Source organism: Podarcis pityusensis (assembly GCF_964106645.2).
Source record: "Podarcis pityusensis genome assembly, chromosome: 14".
Taxonomy (NCBI): domain Eukaryota; kingdom Metazoa; phylum Chordata; class Lepidosauria; order Squamata; family Lacertidae; genus Podarcis; species Podarcis pityusensis.
Genome location: NC_138039.1, coordinates 47,491,724 through 47,517,342, shown reverse-complemented (window position 1 = coordinate 47,517,342; position 25,619 = coordinate 47,491,724). Strand labels below are relative to the sequence as shown.

The 25,619-nt window shown below is 46.4% G+C and overlaps 1 protein-coding gene across 2 annotated transcripts in view; it reads left to right on the top strand.

Annotated features, from left to right (window-relative positions):
* PRTG (protogenin) overlaps nt 1-25,619 on the top strand; it is an 81,862-nt gene that overhangs the window by 17,171 nt on the left and 39,072 nt on the right. For both annotated transcript variants that reach the window (XM_080981456.1, XM_080981457.1), the window contains exons 3-8: nt 18,077-18,221; nt 18,506-18,639; nt 18,874-19,011; nt 20,873-21,031; nt 22,149-22,308; nt 22,827-23,074. In XM_080981456.1, the coding sequence (XP_080837582.1) occupies nt 18,077-18,221; nt 18,506-18,639; nt 18,874-19,011; nt 20,873-21,031; nt 22,149-22,308; nt 22,827-23,074 (984 nt within the window). The remainder of the gene's footprint in view (nt 1-18,076; nt 18,222-18,505; nt 18,640-18,873; nt 19,012-20,872; nt 21,032-22,148; nt 22,309-22,826; nt 23,075-25,619) is intronic.

Sequence of the window (25,619 nt, the reverse complement as noted above, 5' to 3'; positions counted from 1 at the left end):
TGTCGAGGGCTTGTCAGGGGAGAAAGGGACGCGGAGGAGGGGGCTATTCATTCTTCTTAAATGGGAGGGGGACAGAGGCATTATTTGACTGAGTGGATTGCTTTTGGGTCAGAAGAGCCCCTGCATGGCTCTGCCTTAATATGACCCTCTATCAAAGGAAGATTTAGGGCTGTTTCTTCTTCTTTTTCTGCTGCTCTCTCTCTCTCTCTCTCTCTCTTTGCTAGCACTCTGTGCTGCTCACAAAGAGGCCAGAGAGAGCTCCCATTTCAGCAGGACAATAAGTCGTGTCCTGCATTCCACCAGCTGGACTCCACATCCATGCCAGAGATTATTCTGCTTTGGGGGTGAGCTTGCTTAGACAAAGACAATGTCTGCCACGCTAGGTAGGAAGATAAGTAAATTTGGTTTTTTCATCACACATCTAGGGCCCTTGTGATTCCACAGTAGCCAATGCTGGCTTTTCAAACAATTTGGAAATAGTTCATTTTAGTTATTTCAGACATTATGGTATGACACTAGCACCAAAGGTAGTTTTATATCGTGCAAACATTTCTGGAAATCAAAGCCTCTTTGGAACATTGGAAGCTACCTTATACAGTGGTACCTCAGGTTACATACGCTTCAGGTTACACACTCCGCTAACCCAGAAATAGTGCTTCAGGTTAAGAACTTTGCTTCAGGATAAGAACAGAAATCGGGCTCCAGCGGCATGGCAGCAGCAGGAGGCCCCATTAGCTAAAGTGGTGCTTCAGGTTAAGAACAGTTTCAGGTTAAGAACGGACCTCCGGAACGAATTAAGTACTTAACCCGAGGTACCACTGGATTGGCAAGGTTCACACATCAAGCTAAGTCAGAGATCCTGGCTCAATAAGCCAGTATGTGGTATGGGCAGCCCCTTTGGTATTCTTTTATTCCCCATGATTGTGCAAACAGCAAAATAAGCCAGGGTTCAGCACTTCCTGTTATGTGCAAACCTGGAAACCATTGTTAATAGTTTCCAAGCAAACCAGGGTTGGGAAACCAAGCTTTAACCATGGCGTCATATCATGCCTTGATTCTAAGCCATTAGTTATCATTTCCAAGTTCTCATGCAATGGGAAACTTGGTTAGTGCTTAATCCTGGCTTGTGTTGCTGCTTGCAAGAGGGGATAAGCAAAGGGCCCCTCCCTGCAGACACACATGGTTTTTTGTTTTTTTCAGATTCAATCTTTATTGGTTTATAAACAACACACACACACACACACACACACACACACAAAACCACAACACATAACTCACAAATAAAAACAAAACAAAACAATACAACGTGAAACACAAAAATATTTCAGCCATCGACTTCCGCCCTTCTTGGTGTGGGTTCTTTGTTTCCTTATTGCTTGCCTCTGTTTTCAATAAACTTAGCCTGTATTAAATATTATTTGTGTTCTTTATACAGTACCTTATACAATTCCAAGAGTTATTCAAAGCATTCTAAAGTTTTAATGTGGGGACAATGTTCTTTTTAAATATTGCCTATAAATCTCCCATTCCTTTAAAAACTTTTGGGTCGATTGATCCCTGATCTTTTCCATCATATTCACTAGTTCCATATATTCCAGCAGTTTAACTTGCCACTCCTCTTTTGATGGGATTTTATCTCCTTTCTATCCCTTGGCAATCATCATCCTCGCTGCTGTTGTTGCGTACAAAAGAACCCTTCTTTTCTATGCCTAAGAGGCTTCAGGTTTTTTGGTAAATGTTATTTTGAACAGTTTTTTTTAAAATTCATTGTATATAAGTTCCCAAAAGCTCTTCATTTTTTTACAACCCCACCACATGTGGTACATTGTTCCCTCTAGTTCTCTACACCTCCAGCATAAATTTGAGTTGGTTTTGTGCATTTTTGCCAGTTTGCTGGGGGTGATGTACCATCTGCACAGCATCTTCATAAAGTTTTCTTTTTAAAGTAAAGCAAGCTGTAAATTTCTGTTCATTTCTCCGTAAGTTTTCCCATTCCGCCATCTGTATATTACCGTACTTTTCCGTGTACAACACGCCCCCTATTTTTGGGGACTCAAAATTAAGAAAATGGGGGGGGGGAGATTCCTGAAGTTGTGCAGGTTTTTTGGGGAGCATTGCCCACTCCCATCGCCGAAAAAATGAGCAAATTGCCCACCCAATTGCCGCAGCGATAGCCAATCGACAACAGTTCTTGCAGCAGCCACCAATAACAACCTCCAACTCGCGGCAGCAACCAATCCCATGGCCCCACAATGTATAAGACGACCCCTGATTTTGAACATGATTTTTGAATAAAAAACCATAGTCTTATACAGTGGTACCTTGGGTTACATATGCTTCAGGTTACAGACTCTGCTAACCCAGAAATAGTGCTTCAGGTTAAGAACTTTGCTTCAGCATGAGAACAGAAATTGTGCTCCGGCGGTGCGGCGGCAGCAGGAGACCCCATTAGCTAAAGTGGTGCTTCAGGTTAAGAACAGTTTCAGGTTCAGAATGGACCTCCGGAACGAATTAAGTACTTAACCCGAGGTACCACTGTACACGAAAAAGTACAGTATATCCGAAGTCCTTTGCCCCCTGAACCATAGCCACTATTTTACCTCCTCTTCTTTTACTTCCCAATCTAGCAGTGACCTGTACATTTTGGAAAGTCACCTGTCTTTATTTTTTAACAGACCTTTCTCTAATTCCAATGTTTCTGTCGCAAAGCCAATTTTTTTGTCTACCTTAAAGGTGTCATCCAATTGGTGATAGGGTAACCAGTCTGTTACAGTACAGTGGTACCTCTGGTTACATTACCTTTGGGTAACATAATTTTGGGTTGCAAATGCAGCTCTGCACGCTTCGCGCATGAGTAGAAACGCTCTATCGCGCCATGCGCAGAAGTGGCGCCTCTGGATACGTATTTTTCAGGGTAAGTACGGACCATCGGGACGAATTAAGTTTGTATCTGGAGGGTCCACTGTACGTGTTACTTGTGCATGCCCTGGCTTAATGTTGCTCCTGAAGGAGGAGGTCACTGAGCCCAGCTAACACAAAACTGCCGGTTCTTGAGTGGCAGGAGCTCTCCAAGGATGTGGGAAAAGACATGTCTTTCCCATCACCTCCTAGTATCTAATCCTTTTAATTAGAGAGGCTGCCAGGAATTGAACCTGGAAGAAACTTCTGCATGCAATGCATGCGCACGGCCACTGAGCTGCAGCGCCTCCACCACTGGATCTTGAGTGCCTCAAGGCTGCCACCATATACAACAGTCTTCCCCAACCTGGGGGGAGTGCTGCCTGGGGATGATGGAAGTTGTAGTCCAGAATCTCTGGAGGACACCAGGTTGTAGAAGGCTGATTTACAGCAGCATACCTGGGTTTGCCACTGCTCACTTAGGGTATCCTTATGCCAGCCTATGTGTGAAAAATGCATTACATAAAAATGACTGTCAAATGAGTGCCCGGGAGAGCACTGGCACAAGCAGGGGCCTTGGCAAGTCATTTCATGCCTGGGGCAGCACCTGCAAATCCCTGTGTTCCTATTTGTTAGTTTAGTTCTCCCAATGCCACAGAGGAGGTCTTTTAAGAGAGAAGGGGCAAGGAAGGCTTTTGTACTCCTGGTGAGAACCCTAAAACAGGCTCTTGATCACAGAGTGAAGCTCTGTAGACAGCATAGTCCCCACGCTGTTAATAAAAATCTCCTATGATTTTTATACCAGCCTCATGAATTTAAGATTCCTGTTGTTTTCCATCATTTAATTGGACACTGCTTAGCCCTTATTATCAGAAGCTGAAATGGATTTGAAATGCTGTCATAGGGAAGTTTAATTTTTAAAAAACCCTTTTCTCTTTCTCACTCCACCCAATAGTTCTCTCCGTTGTTTTCAGTCCTGACAAGTGTCTTTTTTAGTGGTGGTTTGTAGCCAGTGCTATTTTTCTAGAAAAAGAGGTGCTGGGACTCACCATGAGCCTCCCTTGTTCTCTTGGAATGGCGATGGTGCCCAGCTGAGAAGTGCTGGAACTGAGTTCTGGTGAGTTCCGGATGAAAAAAGGGCCCTGTTTGTAGCTTTCTGTGGCTGTTTTCAGTCTGATCAACCTTTTTTACCCGACGGAAACCTTGTCGTGTTAAAAAGCGTGTCAGACTCCTGGCTGTCTGCCAGCGGACATGATGGGCTGCAGCAGACGCCTACATGGATCTTTATCCTCCCTCACACAAACTATGTATTGTTTTGATTTGGCTTAATGGATGCTTTACGAAGGGATTTCAGTCTGGCTCCTAGCCAGCCTCTTGCTCTTCTACCCTTCAAAGCAAAAAGACTGTAACTCAAAAGGAACCAGGCACGTGGGCATGATTTTGGGGCTCTGTGTCGGACTTTGCTGCTTGCTCACTCTGCAGCAGGAACATGGGAGTTTGGTTTTGGGAGAAGGGTATTGCCTGCCCCTTTGTTTGTGCTTGGCATTCCAGGATTAAAAGGCTGTGCTTGGGTTGTGCCCATTCCTCGGGAATTGTGGGTCAAATTCTTCCGTTTCTCCTGAGCTGCTCCAAGGCATGAAGTCAGCCCTGTTTTTTTCATCCAGATGTTGCGGACAACAACTCCCATCTGCTCAGTACTGACTTAAGTAGTGAATTTCCTTTCTCCTTCTCTCCTCTCCTTCTCTCCTTCTCCTTCCCCTTCCCCTTTCCCTTCCTCTTTCTCTTTCTCTTTCTCCTTCTCCTCCTCCTCCTCCTCCTTCTCTCTCTCTCCATGTGCATAATTTGGGCTGCAGTTCCAAGTTTTCAGGAAACCTAGGCTGGTTTGCCTGTGCATTGGATATTACCTTTGCAATTGTCTCATGGGTTGCTTTTGGCTTTTATTTGGAGTGGAAGAATTTTGAGCTCCGGAAAATCTGAATTGAGGAGGAGCCTAGAGGGCCATGAAGGGCACTCAGTTGCTGTGGTGCATTTTATTACCATGCTGCAGAATGTTACATTCAGCAATTGGCTGGAGCGGATGTTGCCTGATGGAGAAGATGATGCATCTTTCTACTTCCCACAGCAGCCCTTTGAGATCTGGCTCTTCCCTCAGCTGTTTATGAGCTACTGTCAAAAGGTTTGGGAGCACAATACATACAGCCATGTGGGTCTTACATCGATTTTGGAAAGGGGTTCTTGCCGAGGCACAGGAAAACTTGGGAGTGTGGAGGCCCAGATCAAAGCAGGTGGAGGTCTGTGGCAATTGGAGGTCTTCTCTGCTGCAGGACATGAAAAGCACAGCCGGCTGCAGAAGGTGGAGCCTGCCTGCCTGCCTGCCTGCCTGCGGTAACCTTGATGTTCTGCTTTATAAATAACTGGAGTTATGGTGGCCAACATGAGCTGGTTTAAAACAGGGCTTGGCAAAAAAATTTAGCCGCGGGCCGGTCCAATGTCCCTTAGACCTTGTGGTGGGCCAGAGAAGCGGCACGGGGCAGGGAAGCTGGAAGAAGAGGCGAGGGGGGCAAGTAGTCCTCCGCCACAGCCCCAGCTGCTACGCTTAACTTCCCTGGGGCTACCGCTGCCGCTTCTGCTTCTCGTGGGTAGGCAGAGCGAGCTCATCCACTCCACTCTCTGGCACCAGGGTGACGGTGGTGGTGGAGGGAAGATGAGTGGCACGAAAGGGGCTGCTTAAAATGGCGTTCAGCCAGCCCCCTTCCTCCTCTAGGCAGGGCAGGGAGAATCCAGGAGGGGGGGGAGGCGCCGCCATGGTGTGCGTGAGGGAGGTCGGCAATGGAATGGCACAGAAAAAAAATGGTGCAGCCCAAATGAACAGAATCCCCACCCCAATCCATGGACAGTCCGTGGGCCGGATCCTGAAGGCAATTGGGCCTGATCCAGCCCACGGCCCTTAGTTTGCCGACCCCTGGTTTAAAATAAGAGATTCATGCCATGTATTAGCAGGGCTTGAGTGTCTCCACAATACAGCTCTGTAGTAGTAAGTAGATTAAAAATGATTTGCAGGTGTCCTCCAAGGAGACCTGTGTTGCAGTTTTAAACAAAATCCTCATTTCATATGAAACAGGATCAGAGTAGAATGGCAGATTCCGGGGCAGAACCCTGCAGAACAATCGCTGCCATTTGCTCCTGGGCTGCTGCCTGCCCCATCCTTGATTCCTGCTTGTGTTCTGTGGGAGGAAGGAAGCTGCTTGCTTCTTGGTTCACTGTTCTCAGAGAGTATTTTGCCACTCTAGGGGCAGAAGAACACAAGCCTGCTGTGCTCTGGTGGCTTTTTGATAGCAGTGGAACTGAGAGCTTTGCAAATAAGACTCAAGAGCTCTGGCTGTGTTTCCTGGGGCTCCTGGTTGTTCTTTAACGTGCCTGGGAAACATCTGTGGTTCTCCAGATATTGCTGGACTCGCAACTCCCAGCATAACCAGAAATGATAGGAGATGGAATTCAGCAACAGCTGGCCCCAGGTGTCCCCCGCCCCAGTTGGCCTTCCACAGAAGAACACCCAAGTAGATTGTGCCCATGGTGGGCTATCTCTGTCTGGAACCCCCAGTAGCATCTGTTACTAAGGTAGCCTCTTCTTGCCATGTGACTGAGGGACAAGGGTGGCAACCCTTTTTGGCCCAAGGGCTACATTCACACTGGGCCAACCCTTGGGGGGGGGCAGTAGATGCCACTGGTGTGTGTAGCCACCCACACACTCTCAGGCACACACACACACACACACACACACACACACACACAAGCAAGATGCACGTAGCATGCCCCTCCCTCAGCTGATCTGTACTTATCAATTGATCTGATGTCTGGTGAGGAGATGTTTTGCCTCTTGCATCACGCTCTGGAGAGGTTTAAACCAGCACTGTGTCTATCTGAATTGATTTTCTCTTTTTGTTGCACTGGAATCATTTGGTTAGCCAGCTCCTCTTGTAGGGGCACTTCTGCCATTGGTGGGGATTACACAGACCTTTTCCCCTTCAGCCTTCTGCTGCAACCTGATGTTGCTGGTCTACAACTCCCATCAACTGCAGGAGCTGATGTAACCAGTGGTCTTGTGGCAATGAGTTCTACAAGCTTATAACACCTTCATATCCCCTATGTTGAGGCTGCGGCCTCCTATTTCTCTTAGATGACAGCCTTTGGCGACTAGTTAGGGCTTCATTTCTTAATAACATCAAAACATTCTGTTGTGCTTATTGTGAAATGAGTAAATACATTTATTTTATTTGAAAACCTTCTGTGGTTATGCAAACCTGTAATAATTAAAACAGAGCCCACATGTTATTGTCTACAGCCTTAAATACTGTTTTCTTCATTTGCTAGAGCTTAAGGTCCTGTCCGGCCCAATTGCCTTCTAAATCTGGCCCACAGATGGTCCGGGAATCAGTGTGTTTTTACATGAGTAGAATGTGTCCTTTTATTTAAAATGCATCTCTGGGTTATTTGAGGGGAATTGAAATTCATTCATTTTTTTCCTTCAAAATATAGTCCAGCCCCGCTCAAGGTCTGAGGGACAATGGACCGGCCCACAGCTGAAAAAGTTTGCTGACCCCTGAACTAGAATCATAGAATTGTAGAGTTGGAAGGGACCCTGAGGGTCATCCATACTAACCCCCTGCAATGCAGGAATCCTGTCCACAGCTGTCCCTGCGTGGGCTCAGACTATCAGCCTTCTGGTTAACAGCCAGGTGCAGTGACCCGTTGTGCCACCTCCAGGCGCTTTTCTTAATTTTTTTTATATGCATAAAACATATTTTGTGCATGCCAGCTGACTAGATTCTCCCAAAGCAAACAGAGAGAAAAACCCCACGACCCAAAAGGGGGGCATCACAATAGGACTAACGCAGTTCATTTGCTAAAGACTTAAATAATAATTCCAACCAAACCAGTGGAGAAGGCAGGGGTGTGTTAGAAGAGTGAAAAGCAGCACTTTGGTTGCTGCCCCTGTACCCTAGGGGCCCAATCCTCCAGGCGCATCTTCCTTGCTTGCAGGAGGAGCGGAGCAGGCGCTCCTTCCTTGCTCCCTTCTTCACTCCCCACTTGTTCGAGGGGGCGGGGGCAAGTGACTTTGTCCCCAAAGGGTCAACGGACCCACTCGCCTTTCCGTTCCCTTTCCCCTTCCCTGCTCTCCTGAGAGGGCAGCTGACATATGGTTAAGAAGTTAAATTTCATTCTGTTGCAGAGCCTCTCAGTGGTTTAAACCACTGCACAGGACAGAGGAGGCTGCTTGGGGCGGCGGGGGGGGGGGGAGAGAGAGAACTGGCTGAAGCAGCCTTTGTGTCCTGCATCCTCTCCCCCCCTCAGCCTTTCGCTTTGCTGCGATCAGGCCCTGCAAAGATTTGTCCAGGGCAAAGGTGATGAATTGAGCCTAGCAGGAGGGACAGATGGCCAGAATCCTCTCTCATTATTGCATCTGGAATCCCCGCCCCCCCTCGCTATTTATTGATGAAAGCTTTGTGTAATTACCTCTCTACGCAAGGCAGATTTATGCCCCTTCACAGCTCAAAGAAAAACACAATGTGGAAAACAAGAGTCATTTGGGCTTTGATCATGATTTCACAACGCCCTGACTCACAGCTCTTGCAAAGGTGCTCAGGGTTGCCACTGGCAGAGCACATGAGGGTACACATCGCCTCTGGCCTCCTTGCCATGCTGAGATATACCAGTTCCAAACAGCAGCATGTTGCTCTAGATCACACCCAGAATGCCTCCTCCTTTTCCCAAGAGGAGAAGCCTTCTGGTTTCTTACCCAGTCCCACTTGCTTTGTGATGTTTTGCTTACTGGTGGGACAGAGTGATGTAGGAGCTCACCCTGGCCTCTTCTACCTTTATGCTGCCTGAAACAGGATGGGGACTGCAGAACAGGACTGTTTGCAAAACCATGTGCCTCTTTCTGGCACTAAATCCAGTGCTCTTCTGTCTGGCATTCTCCTTCAAAAAAATAATAATCAAAAATTATATTGCTCTGCATTGTGCAGTGGCTGAGCTTTTGCTTATCTGCCAGCACAAGTTGCCCCCTCTGCTGCATCCTTGGGAGGCACCAAACAGCCTCTAGTCTTCCTTGCAGGCCCAGGAACTCCTAAGCAATGAAAATGACTCTTCTGGGCTTGTGTAAGGGTCTTCAGTTGCCTCCCCTTCAATAAGTTTTTCACGCATGCTCAGGAGACTTTTTCTTTTCTTTTAATGAATGCACTTGCATTGTCTCTTGCTGCCTTTGCAGAGGTTCCCCTGGGCCCTCCGAATACAAAGGGGGAGAGGAGCAGAGGGGCTATGCCTGCAAGGTGCTGGTGCAATCCCATTGACTCCCAGAGCTCAGGGCTTCGTATTGTGATCAGGGCAGTTTGCAATAAAAAGTGGACAGCTCATGCATCTGTTCCTTGGGGTTCGGTCACACACAAACTATAGAAAAATATTTAAAATGGAAAACGAGTGGGTCATTTTCCTCTGTCTGCCCCTGAATGTCTTTGAACATGCCAAAGAAGCAGGTGAAGAGGAAATGCCACTCATCTTGGGCTTCCTGTTGCCTCCACACCTCTCTGATTTGTCCAGAATGGAACATTTGTGTTTTCCCTTTTGGGGATAGCCATACGTGTTCCACATCTAGCCAGTGTGAGCATCTACAGTGGTACCTCGGGTTACAGACGTTTCAGGTTACAGACTCCGCTAACCCAGAAATAGTACCTCGGGTTAAGAACTTTGCTTCAGGATGAGAACAGAAATCGCGTGGCAGCAGCAGGAGGCCCCATTAGCTAAAGTGCTGCTTCAGGTTAAGAACAGTTTCAGGTTAAGAACAGGCCTCCAGAACGAATTAAGTTCTTAACTTGAGGTACCACTGTATATCTGTATTCTATTGTGTGAGCAATATGTGGGTGTTCTCATGGTAATACATAACCCAGTTTTGAAATTGCTGCTTCTTATACAGAGTCAAACTTTGTCCATCTAGCTCACTGTTGCCACTCTAAATTGACTGACAGTGGCTCTGAATCTTGGACCTTTTGTATGCAAAACCACTGAGTTATGCAGCCTTCCCTTAAAAATAGAGAGAGCTTCTAGTCCTCATGGTTCTGAACAAAGCACTTTATTTCAAAAGCCACATTTCCACAATGCGGTTGAGCTCTTTAAGTCCTTCCCCCTCACCAGGGATCCCTGGGAACTACAATTCCAGAAGGGGACATGGTAATTGTGAGCTGTCAAGTCCTAGGAAATGCAATTTGGAGGGCTTGTTCTGTGTGCTTTGCTCATCTGCCTGGCCTAGATTGTAATAATAATAATAATAATAATAATAATAATAATAATAATAATAATAATAATTTATACCCCAGTTTCCCCAGCCACTCTGGGCGGCTCCCAATCGAGTGTTAAAAACAATACAGCATTGAATATTAAAAACTTCCCTAAACAGGGCTGCCTTCACATGTCTTTTAAAAATAGGATAGCTGCTTATTTCCTTGACATCTGATGGGAGGGCGTTCCACAGGGCGGGTGCCACTACTGAGAAGGCCCTCTGTCTGGGAAGGGGGTCAGCTGTGGCTGCTGGTGTTTCCCAGCAGGCAGGGGGAAATGATCCACATATGAGATCAATTTCTGGTGATTCGTGCATGCGCTGGGCAGGTGAGAGGGAACTGCTGAAATGCAGGTTTAATATAATCTTGGCAAATGGGTTAGTGAGACTTTAGGAGGCACTTGGAAGATGCAGAGCTGATTTCCCAACAGCATTTTCCGCAAGGGGAAAAGTGTTTCTGGCTGGTATGCATTGGGCAATCCTGGTGTTTGGATATAGCTCTGGACCATGCCCCCCCCCCTAAAATGTTGCTGCTTGTTGGCTGGGATGCCTCCCATCCTTGTACAAGGGGAATTGAAAATGCGTGGACAAAGTCCAGAGAACCTCAGATCCTGTGATGGGGAGGGGTGAGAAGAGCTGAGCAGGGGTGGCTTCCAGAGCTTGGGGGGTGGGGTGGGGGGTGTCAGGATAGGGCTTCACTAACTTGCATTGCTTCTTCCCCTCCTTGTGATTAGCTAAATTAGTCTTCACCAGCCTGGTGGCTTCCAGATGTTTTGAACTGCAGCTCCCAGCAGTCCTGGCTAGCATGGAAAACAAAACAAAACATCTTAAACAGTTAGCTAGTTGAAACTTAGTTTTAATCCATTTTAAATCTGCATGCGTTTCCATAAGAATGCAAGAAGAATCTTGTGGGATGAGGCCAAAGGTCCACCAAGTCCAGCATCCTGTCATCACAATGGCCAGTCAGATGTACCCCACTTAGAAGCCTGCAAGCAGGATCCAAGCACAACATCAGCATCCTTCATAAGATGGAAACAAGAGCTCTGAAGACAAAAAGCATACTTGGTTTTTAGATGGCACGTGGATGCATATTGCAGCAGGTATCATCTTAGAAGATGATATTCTAATAATATATTTATATGGTTTTATTGCTTGTGATTTTAGACTGTCTTGGGGGGCGAGTTGTGTGGCTGAAAAACAACCTACAAATTCTGGGAATATATACATCCCATCTGGTGTGAAAGTGAAGAGAGAATAGTTCCTTGAAGGCGCTGCCAGACACCTGCAGTTTTTATATGTACCTACCTTAAAATTGAGTGACTTTAAAAGTTTTGCCCAATTCATAGGGAATGAAAGATAGATAGATAGATAGATAGATGATAGCTAGATAGATAAGTGGCTTATAAGCAAACCTTTTTTTACACAGTACTTTAAGGTACTGTCAATTACAGTGTGCCTTACATCTTTGTCAAGAAAGTTTTTCCTAATTATAAAGCTTTTCCTTATGGTAGCCTTGTTAAACCTTTCAAGATCCAACACACCACATTCTTTGAATTATTTTAAAAGAAAATAAAACAAATATATTCACATGACTATTTGACAGAAGAGTATATGAACCATGAAAACCACAATGAATTTTTTGGAGACAATTTATTTGGCAACACCAAATAAACAAGACTTCCAGAAATCTATTTTGTCCATACCCTGTTTTGTTTTGTTTTAAATCTTAAATAATATGTTAATTTTTGCATTGGAGCTAATTCCCAAAGCTTGCTTAGCCACTCAATACTCTGAGGTGATATTTGAGCCTTCCATTTCTGGGCAAACAACATTCTTGCTGCTGTTAAATAGATCAAAAGCAGCCACCTCCAACCTAGTGTTGCTCTCCAGATGTTTGGGACCACCCCTCTCACCAACCCCAGCCAAGATGGCTGTGTGATGCTGAGACGGATGGGAGTGGTAGTGCAATAACATCTGGGAGACACCAGGTTGAGGAAGGATGATCAAACGGATGGATCGATTAATACAAAAACACTGAACCCAAAACTTTTCTTGCTGAAGCATCATTCCTTTTCCAGTGTGGGGGCCAAGGCTGTTGGCAGCCGGGTGACAAGAGGCAACATTGGCTGCTGCTACTTCATCTATTTCATGAGCTCCCTGCCCTCCCAAGCGCTGCAGCTCTGAGCTGCCTAAACCAAAACACGAGTTGTCTGGGTGATTCCCTTTTCCAGGCAGTTGCCCACAAGGGACTGGTCTGAAAACATGGCGTGTATTTTATTTCTGAATGAACCCAGATGTGGACAGGACTCAAGAGGGGGAAAGGAAAATATATTAACGCTCCGCCATAGCAACAACTATCACTCACTGTGTTTATGTTACAGTAGCACCACTGATTGATTGATGCTGCTATAAAGCAAACTCTTGGGAGAACATTTCTTCTTATAAACAAAAAATAAATAAGGAACAAGAGAGAGGGGGGAAGGCTGTGGAGAATGACAGATATATTTGGGCAGCATCTATGTGTACCCCAGCAACCCTGTTCCTCCAGTCTTTCCACCGTGAACCGTCTGACAGCCAGAGCCCATAACTTGTTCCCTGAACCCTGAGGAGGAGACACCTTTGCTGCTGGACTCAGGCACCTGGGAGGGTCAGGAGAGCCCTGAGTAGCTTTCTCCAAGGCAGTCCCCACAGCTTGAAAAACCAGCCGCTACAGACAAGGGCACCAGCACTTTAACTGGACAGATGGTGCATGGGTGAAGGGGCTTCTATCTTGACTCCCTGCCCAGACTAGAGAGTTCTGCTGGTTGCTCCAAGATGTTTCTGAGACAACTTGCCTCAGTTGCAGGACAGCTTAGCTCAAGTCCTTAACTAGCACCTTAGTCCTTATTCAAAACCTGGCTTGGCCTCTGTTCCAGAACCCAGAGCCTATTGATCTCATAACAACCCACCCAAGAAGAGCCCAAAGGGGGGACCCACTGTTGAACAGTTTGTTTAAATATTAGGGTTCATTATTGTTTCACAGGATGTGTACCGCTTTAAAAGCCAGGGTCATATCCTGACCTAGTTTTTACAGCTGTGTAGCAGGTGCTGATAAGTCACTGTAATTAGCTGTGTCAGCAATTGTGAATGATATATAATGTGCAGTATGTACCTTACTCTGCCCTGGTGGGTAACGATTATAGACACTATGTAAGATGTGTGTTTGGGAAGTTGTTATTAAACCTTGCAAAGATATCTTTGCGTCTCTTCAGTGTTTCCATCTGTGTGGTCTACTCTGCACGCACTCTGCGACATGTTTCAATGCCCAATACCCAGTGGCTCTGGCGGGGGGGGGCGGAGAGCAGGCGTGGGCGTGGCTGGTGGGCGTGTGTCCCGGGGGCGTGGTGTGGTGCCCTCAGGGGCATGACGCCCAGCCCATGGGGGGGGGCAGCCCCACTGGGATTGTGATGCCAGGGGTGGTGCACTCCCTCCACACCCCTGTTCCTCCGCCAGTGCCAATACCCACCTGTTGCAACACTCTGTTTTCACAATGGCCAACCATATAGCATTAGGGGAAGGGTGAAAGTAGGACCTGAACGCAACAGCAGCACTCTCCCCACCTGTGACTCCCAACAACTGGTATTCAGAGGCATTCCACCTCTGGCAGTGGAGGTGGTGGAACATAACCATCATGGCTAGTAGCCATTGAGAGCCTTGTCCTCTTCCATGAATGAGGTTGTCTTAATCCTCTTCTGGAGCCATCCAAGTTGGCCATCACTGCCTGTCTGGGAAGCCAGTTCCATAGCTTTAATACTCTGTGTGAGAAAGCACTTTATTTTGCTAGTCCTGAATCTCCCAACATTCAGCTTCACTGCCATGGCCCCACTTCACATTCTTATATACCTCCATCATGTCTCCTGTAACTCACATGTTTAAAAAACTAAAAAACAACAACACCCTTTCCTCGTAGGGCAGTTGCACCATCCCCTCGATCGTTTTGGTTGAACCTTTTCGAGCTCTACAATATCTATTTGGGAGTGAAGTGACCAAAATTGTACACAGTAGTCCAAGTGCAGGCACACCAAAATGATCAAGGTGATATTAGCAGTTTTCTTTCCAAATTCATTTATTAATTATTTCTAACATGGAATTCACCTTATTCACAGCTGCTACGCAATAAATTTTTCATTTAAAAATCTCATAAATTGGCTCATGATATACATTATAAACATTAAGTAACAATAAGTAAGAACAGTCAAAATATCCAGATAGTCACACCACCTACTTTTAGTAACAACCACAGCCAGAGCAACAACAAAGATCTCGGTATCGACAGTCAAGAGATGGTCAGGTAAACAGAAATGTCTCTATTTGCCGCCACACTCATGTAGGGTAGCATTGCAAACAGCTCACAAAGTTTATACACATCTATGTTACTAAATTAAGTAGCAGACAATATATTATCTCTCTGTGCTTTGATTCTGGAATTCTTGCAAGTTTGTGGCTCCCTTTTAAGGAGTCAAATGTAATCTGCTCCCCATTCTCCAAAGACTTATTTGCATTTGTATTTTTAGATATGAAGGGCCTTATTCCTTTGGTGTTTTTGTTTGTAAAGCCCAGTAAACTGAGAATCAAGCTGTGTTGCCCAGAGATAAGCCCCAAGTTTTTCAGTCCTGATTTGAAAAGCAGTGGCTCTTGAAGAAAGCTTAGGGGAAACTCCTGCTCAAGGAAATTAAATCAACTGTCTGTTAATCATAAAGGTAAAGGTAAAGGTACCCCTGCCCGTACGGGCCAGTCGTGTCCAACTCTAGGGTTGTGCGCCCATCTCACTTAAGAGGCCAGGGGCCAGCGCTGTCCTCAGACACTTCCGGGTCACGTGGCCAGCGTGACGAAGCTGCTCTGGTGAGCCAGCACCAGCGCAGCACACGGAAACGCCGTTTACCTTCCCGCTATAAAGCGGTACCTATTTATCTACTTGCACTTAGGGGTGCTTTCGAACTGCTAGGTGGGCAGGAGCTGGGACCGAAAGACGGGAGCTCACCCCACCGCAGGGATTCGAACCGCTGACCATATGATCGGCAAGTCCTAGGCACTGAGGTTTTACCCACAGCGCCACCCGCGTCCCTCTGTTAATCATATCATGTGCCAACTCCCAGACCACTCTCCCAATCGAGAGACCGTTAGATGTCCCTTTCTGAGTCTTGGTTGCAATAAAGGTGGGGGGGACGACCCATAAGGAAAAGTCATTTCCATGGGGCTGGCCAATAAGTGCTTCACAGTAGTTTTCATGCCAGGAAACATTGCATGTGATGAACACTTTTTACTAAAGATAAATTGCATACCATAAAACCAAGAGCGGTATAAAGCAATTTCTGCAGCAATGAAGTCTGTGGGCCAAACTGGTCAGCAACTTTCAGTCCCCTTGAGTCAAATTCTGCCCACTTGGAACCCTCTTAGTTGTCAGCCTGGTGAGGCAAAAGAGGTGTGGTGCCATCTGTGGCAAGAGGCTTAGCTGGTTGGCAGTCGGGTGATGGGATCAGAGGCTGGGAATGACCCCGGTGTGGTTCCATTGGTAGCCTGTGGCAGAAAAGTAAAATGTTGCAACAGAATTTGGACCATCACTGCTATCTTGAGTGGCCCTGTGGGAAAATGAGTGGCTGATTGGTCTACTCTGTTTTCCAATAAACTGAGCCTTGAGGCACCATTTTGTTTCCCTGTCCTTAATGTTTGTTTTCTATGCTGTGTGACCTTGCATTTATTGCCTGTGTCTTATCAGTCTTAGGGCTTGTAGATTTGCAGCTTAATGTTGCAGATAAGGTAGTCCTGTAGCGCTTGCAACCCAGGACAAGGAAGAAAGGGCAGCTTCTTTTTGTGGGGGCTTTTCCTCTGCTACCAGGTGCAGCTTTCTACGTAGAAAAGTGAGTTGGGTTTTCTTTCCCTGAAATCTGATTGCAGGCACCTTTCTCTCATGCAATCACTAGCGTATTTTGGCCCCATCTGATTCATCAAATGGTTAACCTCCAAGGTTTCTTAGCCATAAATCCCACCTGCAGCTTACCTGTCCAGTGCCTCTCAATAACATCAGCACTAGGTCTGCAACTTCTTAATTGACTAAATCACTTTTTAAAATACAGTGGTACCTCAGGTTACAGACGCTTCAGGTTACAGACTCCGCTAACCCAGAAATAGTACCTCGGGTTAAGAACTTTGCTTCAGGATGAGAACAGAAATCGCATGGCGGCAGCGCGAGGCCCCATTAGCTAAAGTGGCACCTCAGACTAAGAACAGTTTCAGGTTAAGAATGGACCTCCAGAACGCATTAAGTTCTTAACCCGAGGTACCACTGTACTCTGCTAAAAGGTGTCTCAGTTTAGTGATGAACTGAAGCCTATACTCCAGTTTCTTGAATTTCCCCTCCCCCCTCCCTCAAAAAATAGGCCTCCATCTTCCTCTCTTCTAATTTCAGCGGGTGTGGGGTTTCCTTATGAGGTGGCCAGGGGCGATGTGTTTGCGTGTTTTTCTTTGCTTCACCTACCTCTCCAGTATTTTGTGTCTTCCTTAGCTGCCCACATTTGCTGGTTTGAAAAAAAAGCCTCATGGGAGGAGCTACTTTATGGAAATCTTCTGCTGGACTTTAAATCAAAGTCCTACAACAAATGAAACTGATCTGTATAAAACATCACTTGAAAAAAATAGACAATGCATGCATTTTTGTAAACAACAAAATCTTTAATAAAAATATTTTTTTTAAAAAATTAAGTTTGGGAAGCTAGGTAGGCTGGATACTGAGTGAAATCGCTGTACCTGCTGCTGGTGGTTGTTTTTTAAAAAAATTCAAACCAATATCTTGAAAAGTAAAAAGTAGAAAAATGTAGTGATTTGCACAGTAGACTGTGCCCCTTTCTTCCCTGTGCTTTGCAGGAGATCCCAGCTAAGGGTGATGTGGGGTTTTTAGGAAGCGTCTGTGGAAACTGGCAGTAGTACATTGTCTATTAACAAAGTGCTGTGTTTTGCTTGTTGTTTTGCTTCAGAACTTACTTGGTTCCTTTTTACTCATATGCAAATGTAATGCATTAATTGATTGGCTAATTGACCAAAGGGATGTGGGTGGTCTAAACCACTGTGCCGCTTGGGCTTGCCGATCAGAAGGTCGGTGGTTTGAATCCTCGCGACTGGGTGAGCTCCCGTTGCTCGGTCCCAGCTCCTGCCTACCTAGCAGTTTGAAAGCACATCAAGTGCAAGTACTGGTGGGAAGGTAAACGGTGTTTCCGTGCGCTGATCTGGTTCGCTAGAAGCGGCTTAGTCATGCTGGCCACATGACCCCGGAAGCTGTCTGCGGACAAACGCTGGCTCCCTTGGCCTATAGAATGAGATGAACATGCAAGCCCAGAGTCGTCTGTGACTGGACCTAACAGTCAGGGGTACCTTTACCTTTACCTTTACCTAATTGACCAAAACCCATATGACTGATTGGCTAGGATTTCTGTAACCCACCCATTGTAGCAAGATGTCATTGCAGTAGCTCTTGTTTGCCTGAAGCAACCTCCTTAGAGCAGCCTGGCTGGGGTTGATGGGCTTTGTAGTCCAAAACAGCTGGAGGGCACTAGGTTGGAGAAGGCTACTCTAGAGCATAGTGCATTTGGGCAGCATCAAATGAAATGGATGCTTAATGGAATTTCAGTTTAGTTGCAAGGATATATCCTTGTGAGACTGGTTCATTCATCTGCTGTTTAAACTGATCTCTCTTCAGAGGCTGTTTTTCAAAGAAGAAAAGAATGTGTTCTTCTTAATAGGATAATGTATTCATTTTGCTTTTTGCTTGTTTTCTGTCTTAATTCTCAAGCTTTCATTTTTCTCCCCCTCTTTTAGCTATGTCTGCATTTGAAATTCAGCCACTTCCAGTGGAGGCACATGAAGGGAGTGTGGCTCGCTTTGCATGCAAAATCTCTGCCAACCCTCCTGCCATCATCACCTGGGAGGTGAATCGGACAACCTTGCCAATAGCCATGGACAGGTATGGATACTTGGTTCTCTTCCACTAAACCTGTTTATTACACCTGCATCTTACCATTCTTGCAAGAAGTTCAGGGCAGCAGTGTGTGTCGGGGTTGTCCCATTTTATTAGGGGACCGAGGTTAGGCTAAGAGAACATACTGTCACCCAGTGAGCTTAATGGCTGAGCAGGGATCCAAACGCTGGTCTCCCTGGGGCCAAGTTCAGCATCCTGCTCTGCTCATCATACTGGTTCTCTGATTCATTCTGAAACTCTTCTCACCTCCCTTTCCACAATCCTTTCAGAATAACTGCATTGCCGACGGGAGTGCTGCAGATTTATGGCGTCCAACAGAAGGATGCTGGGAATTATCGCTGTGTTGCCACAACAGTTGCCAACCGGCGCAAAAGTGTCGAGGCGATGCTCACGGTTGTCCCAGGTATCCTGATAATATCTTGCTGACTCTAGCATTGCTCCATTGCATCACCTGCAGGCACTGACTTCCCTCATGGGACAACTGCCCAGATTTTCACTGCGGGTCTATTCCTTCATAATTTGGGGCCTGATCCTAAGACTTGATGTGCCACATTCATGTTTGGTGGGTCTCTGCGTGTATGTCAGCTGTGCATTTCCATTTAACTCTCTGCTTGCTTGTGCTTCTTATTTTTTTAAGCCTCCAACATTAAGCTTTTCCACAAGCCATCCATCATAGCTGGTCCTCAGAACATCACAACTTCCCTCCACCAAACTGTCATCTTTGAATGCATTGCCACAGGGAATCCAAAGCCTATTGTTTCCTGGAGCCGTTTAGGTGAGTCCTGAAACCGATCTTTGGCTCTTCACTTTGGGCAAATTGAAGATGGTCTCCTCTTTCATTTCCACCATCATTGTGCCAGATGAGGAAAAGGAGGAGAGAAAGAGATGGTCCAGGGGTTCCTCTTGTTTCCAATTTGTGTTTTCACACTGTTGCTGTAGAACCAGGTTGGGGGCTGGGAGTGCAGTGATCAAATGAATGCTGAGATCAGTGCTGGGGGAGAATCCTCCAGGACTTCCCTAGTAGGAGGCAAGAGTTTTTCCACAGACTAGTCAATGTGGAAGGAGTGTAGGAAACTTGACAGGCACTTTCCATCCTCTAAAGCAATGGGGAGAGGGAGCTGCATTCCTCCAGGGGTCATGCATGAGGAAGGGCTTAAGCTCAGCAGCAGAGCATCTGCTTTGTATGCAGAAGGCTCCAATGTGGCATATCCAGCCTGAAACCCTGAAGAGGCACCACTAGGTCTGTGGTTGAGAATCCTGGGCTAGATGGATCCAGTGATCTAACTTGGTAAAAGGCAGCTTCCTATGTTGAGGGTCACATGCCAGTGGTGTGGGGGTGCCGGAACCCCCTCCCTCTCCACACCCCTTCTCTGTCTCACACACAACATGCCCCATTCATATTTTTTCTCGCACACACCACATGGCCCATCCCCTCCAACCATTCACATGCTTACAAGCACATGCTCCATTCATTCACAATCTCTCTTATGTGCACACAACCACCCATTTACATACAGAAACATGCACCTCCTTCATCCATTCATTCTCTTACACCCACAATCTGTTTCCAACCCCTTCTTCTTCCCCTGTGGTTCTGGCCCAGATTGGGAGGCCCATGCCTGCACTTTGCATCAGGAAAAATCTCCCATTCACTCCAGTGAGATATAAAATTCACCCCATACAAACTGCAGGTGTGTATTTGGGGGAGAGGCTATTGTGGATCAGGATCTTAGGATGGTGGATAGGATTCCTTTGCTCCTTGCTCATCCAGATGGGCCCCCTGTGTCTTCTGTTCGAATTGGGGAAAGAAGCTTCCATTAATTTCAGGTGGAATGCCTTTTCCTCTGCAGTTGCAGGCCAAATATCATCCAGACTAAGACTCTGACATAGGGATTTTGCCACTGCTGTGACGCCAGTGCGGTTCTGGCCTCTGCGCCTGCTGTCTTCATAGAAGAAAAGCTCCCTTTGGAGCATATGGGAGCTTTTTCCCAAACTGCAGCTGTGGCCATGCTCTTAAAGCTTCCCAGGCCCCACAGAGTCAGCTGTGCCAGTGCAAAGCTTGCATGCTGTGAAAGAAGCAGGATTGCAGTTGATGAGCAACAGCACTACAGGCAAGACTTGTCTTGTGTAGAAGGATCCGGTGGCCATTGCCGCTTCACAAATGGGATGTCTGGAATTGGATGTTGTCTGTTGGGGTCAGCTTCACAACAGTGGTTGGAAAGTGTTTAAGAAGCAGGAAGTATGGGAATGCCAAGGGTAACGTCAGCACTGTTCCAGGACTGAAGAGGTTATGCCTATGCAAGTGTTGGGGATCAGGTCAGGATGCTTTCACCCAATTCTTACTAGCTGGATGTCCATCAAACAAATTCTAGAATGAATTAGACTGGAGGTGGCTCACCTGTGGTCCTCTCAGATGTTGTGGGACTGCAGGTTCCATCACCCCTAACCACTGGCCATGTGGGCAGATGGAAAGTCTACAGGTTAGCCACCCCTGGATTGGATTCTTCGCTGAAGTGTAGACTGGTGTTGAGCCATCACAAAGAGAACCTGGGCAGTGAAGAGGGACTTCAGAAGGTGGAATTGGTTTGTCCACCACCAAAGAACATCTTCATTGCTGGCTTGTTTTCCCCAAACAGACCATAAATCCATTGACGTTTTCAACACTCGTGTGCTTGGGAATGGGAATCTCATGATCTCGGATGTGAAAGTACAGCACTCTGGCGTTTACATCTGCCGTGCTACAATTCCTGGCACGCGCAACTTCACCACTGCGATGGCAACACTTGTTGTGCTAGGTGAGCTGACTTTGAAAGCCTCTCGGGGTTGGGTGTCAAGCAGATTTAGCCACTGAAGAAATGGCGTTGCTCATGCAACATCAGGCTTTGAGAACCTGGTGTACTCTGGTATTTTTAACTACAATTCCCATCAGACCCAGGCAGCACAAGCATACTGTGTTACTCTGGAACAAAGCCTTCCTGTTGAGTGAAGGGTCTTGTTGCTTGGGCTGGTGAGGAGGCTGGTGAGGAGACACTGTAGAAATGCTCTACAGGAGGCACAGAAGCAGCGATCCGCTAATAATAATAATAATAATAATAACAATAAAATAAAAAAAAATATTTATACCCTGCCCATCTGGCTGAGTTTCCCCAGCCACTCATGTGTCACTTGATCTTAAATTTCATGCCTGTCCTAACCCAGAGGCTTGAAGTGATGGGTGATGAAGCAGGGTATGGAACACCTGTAAAATAGCCAAATACGGTAAAGGTAAAGGGACCCCTGACCATTAGGTCCAGTTGCGACCGACTCTGAGGTTGCGGCGCTCATCTCACTTTATTGGCCAAGGGAGCCGGCGTACAGCTTCCGGGTCATGTGGCCAGCATGACTAAGCTGCTTCTGGTGAACCAGAGCAGCGCACGGAAACACAGTATACCTTCCCACTGGAGTGGTACCTATTTATCTACTTGCACTTTGACGTGCTTTTGAACTGCTAGGTTGGCAGGAGCAGGGACCAAGCAACGGGAGCTCACCCCGTCGTGGGGATTCGCAATAGCCAAATAGCATCTCATTAAAAATGACTCAGACTTTGCAACTGCTTTCTGTTCCTCCCTCTTCCCACAAGAAAGCCACTCCGGACAAAGGTGCCTTGTAACTCTGCCCCCAGGTGCTCTGCATTTGGCAAGACTCTAGAGCAGGCATGGCCAAACTTGGCCCTCCAGATGTTTTGGGACTGCAACTCCCATGATCCCTAGCTAACAGGACCAGTGGTCAGGGATGATGGGAATTGTAATCCCAAAACATCTGGAGGGCCACGTTTGGCCATGCCTGCTCTAGAGGAAAAGGGGAGGTTTAACATATTCTGGGATCTTGCCTGAGAAAGATTTTGGTTTCAACTTTTGTTTCATAATCCCTCAGCTCCCCCTTCGTTTGTGGAGTGGCCAGAAAGCTTGACGAGGCCTCGAGCTGGCACTGCTCGTTTTGCCTGCCAGGCAGAAGGCATCCCAGCTCCCAAGATGTCCTGGCTGAAGAACGGGAGGAAGATCCATTCCAATGGCAGAATCAAAATGTACAACAGGTGAGAACGGCCAGCTGCCCAATGACTCTGGAGCTATTGAGGACGTGTGGGTAGAGGTGCTCCTCCCAAGGCAGAGAGGTGGATTTGGGGGTGTCACTATGAAGGATTGGCAGGTCTGACCCATGGATGGCGTGGCAGTGTATTCATTCCAGTGTGGCATGTGGATTGGAGCGTCTTTCCAGTTGGTTGTTTTTTTAATTTTGAGTAATTCCAATCATGTTTTTTCCATTATTTATGTGCCTTTTTAATAGGAGTGAGCAGAATAAATACCTAGCAATGGTACTAAATAACAAACTTATGTCTGTCTTGCCCTTGTCACCATGAGAAATGTCCAACCACTGGTTTTAATGTTTGTTTGTTTTGTACATGGTACATCCAATCACTTTTAAAAATAAATAAAAATAAATCTGTACATGTAAAACCAATGGTGCAAATATATGAAGCTGAGTTGGTGGACAGTCTGCTCTTGCTTCTTTTTGATTTTTCCCTGGGCTCTTGTTGTCTGTCCGTCTGTCTAGCAAACTGGTGATCAACCAGATCATCCCTGAAGATGATGCCATCTACCAGTGCATGGCCGAGAACAGCCAGGGCTCCATCCTGTCCAGGGCACGATTGACAGTAGTTCTGTCCGAAGACCGGCCCAGTGCCCCTTGCAATGTCCACGCAGAAACTATGTCAAGTTCAGCCATCCTTCTGGCCTGGGAGAGGCCACTATACAATTCGGACAAAGTCATCGCTTACTCAGTGCACTACATGAAGGCAGAAGGTAAGTATGGTATCTGTCTGATGAGCACCCTGAGCTGCTGCTTGGCTCTTCCATATTTCGGGCACAAGAGGCTTCCCTATAGAATGGATGATTCTGGGCCTTTTTGAGGGCAAGGGCAAATAAATCTGCTGCAGTCTTGAGGACCAGCACCCTCCCTCCTTCTCCTCTGGCTCATGCAAGTTCCTCCATAGACTTCTGCAGCATTTCCTTTTATTTACCTTTTGCTCTCTGGGATAAATCATATGAAGAATTGTAATGTGCTGCCTAATCTGTGGGGTTTTAGGTACTGTAATACAATATCTGGCTTGTGGTTCCCTTGAAATGAATGTATGGAGAAGTCGCTGGGCCTGTTTTAAGGAGATCAAATAGCATGTGGCATTTATACTTCCAGTGTCTTTTGAAAGCCAACTTTAACTGATGTGTCATTACTCTTCCACTGATGAATCAAGTTTATATTCTGTGTGGGTTGTTGGGCCCCAGACTGTGCTTGGATGCATGTATGTCTATAATGGCACTTCAATATCTTCCCCAGACTCAGTTGCTTGCATTCAGATTGACCAATGGAGGAAGGATATGGTAGTTGTCACCCTTCTATACCCTCCAAGCTAGATTACTTCAACATGCTGTATGTGGGGCTGCCATTTAAGAGTATTTAGAGGCTTCTGCTATGGAGGCAGAATTCCCCTTTTTAGCAGGGAATAGATGGCCATGACTGTTGAAGAACTCCAATCTTACGAGATCTGGAGTGGCATCTGTTGGCTTCCAGACATGGTTTACGTGCCAGTTTCAACCTTTTAAATCACCTGGGGTCACTTGAGGAGGCCCATCTCCCCATAGGAGCCTGGTCTTGTAGGTGGAAGTGTAAAGGATTCTACTTCTACCCCTGAATCTCTCATGGCTCCCTGTTGTGTAGCAGTTACCTTGAGCCGTGGGTCTGGCATAGTGATCACTCAGAAGGACCTGCTGCTCTCTCTGAACCTCTCTGACCTTTTTAACTATTCAACATACCCAATATTTCCACACCTCGTTATGGAGGGTCGTTGAGGTATGCAAAAGAATGACCACCAGGTTGGTTTGTGTAAGAAATAAATTTACCTTCTTACATTTACAAAACACATTTTATAGACCAGCTTCTGCCTCGCCAGAATAAATACTGAAGGTTTCTGGAAATTATATGAGTACAATACGTTAACTGTTTGATAACCGATGGACTGGATAAAAGCAAGACTTGGCTGTTGATTCCCCCTGGTTAATCGGCCTTGTCTGCCACACAAAGTGGATAGCCCCTGGTTCAGCTGCTGTAGCAGCAGCATCCTTAGCCTGTCCTGAAGCACTCTGGGAACTTTGTGGGAACTCTTGAATTGCCGGAGGTGTATCTGGTCTCACAGGCTCTTGTTTGAAGTAGTTAGCATTTACTCCTATGCTGCCTTTTCCACTGAAAAAAACTCCGCAGCTCACAGTGGCAAGACAAAATTCAAGCAATAAAATGCAGCATGCAAAAATGTAAGACAGCAAACTCCTGCCATCTTAAAACAACAGCCACCTAAAAGCCAAACACAACTATTACCCTCCCTAAAGACAGGCCAGTCCCAGCCCACCCCCCAAAATAAATCAGTGAGCAGGAGCAAGGGGAAATTCTCAGGCAACAACTCCTCCCTATAAAGGTACTGGGCAAGGGAGTGGGTGAAAAAATATGTACCTTGATGCTTCTGCACAATCTTCCCCCATGCAAAAAATGAGGTGGGTAGGTCTACATGCCACCTGCGGGGTCAGATGCAACATGCCTCTGAGTCCAAGTTGCTGGAGTCTGATCCAAGATCAGCTTAGCTCTTCTGACGTCCTTGCTTGTAGCTGCACTGTCCATAGAGGGAAAGCCGAGAAGTTTCTTCCACTTCCTGTTGACAAAGCGCTGCACTTTTCACACAATCCCGATATTGCTCCATTCGCTGTAAAGAAATGCAACATTTCTAAAATATGCTCCAAAAATCTGGTCATATTTTCCTCCACCTACCTCACAGGCCAAATAATAAAAGTTAGCATTGAATACAAATTGGGCTAGGGGCAGAGGTAGCAGAGAGAGAAAACAAACAGGTGTCTGCTGAGAGCTACTTAAAGAAAAGAAAAAGGTATTTCAAACTGGGGCAGGGGAGATGTTTGTGGTACTAGGGAGAATGGGGACTTGATGAGGGAGCGTGTTAATTCCTTGTTGGCGATTAAGAAAAGGAACAAAGGAATGGCTGATTGGGTGGGAGGGAGGGGGAGCCTGCCTTGTCTTCTCTGCTGCCTCTTCTAGGCGGGGGCCTCCTTTCCTCCCCATGGAGTCTTCCCAGCTATTCAAGACAAGAAGGAGCCCTTTCAGTTTGGGTTCAGGGATCCTGTGTAGCAGGTCAGAAATCGTGCCATGCAGTTCCCAATTAACCAGCCATTAATTAGGGTGTTGTGAGATGCTCATAATCTTGCCTAATTAAAATGCTATCAAGTTAACTCAAAACTGTGGGAAAACCGACTGGTGGAATTTTTGTTGTTCAGTTTGTAGAGAGGTTCT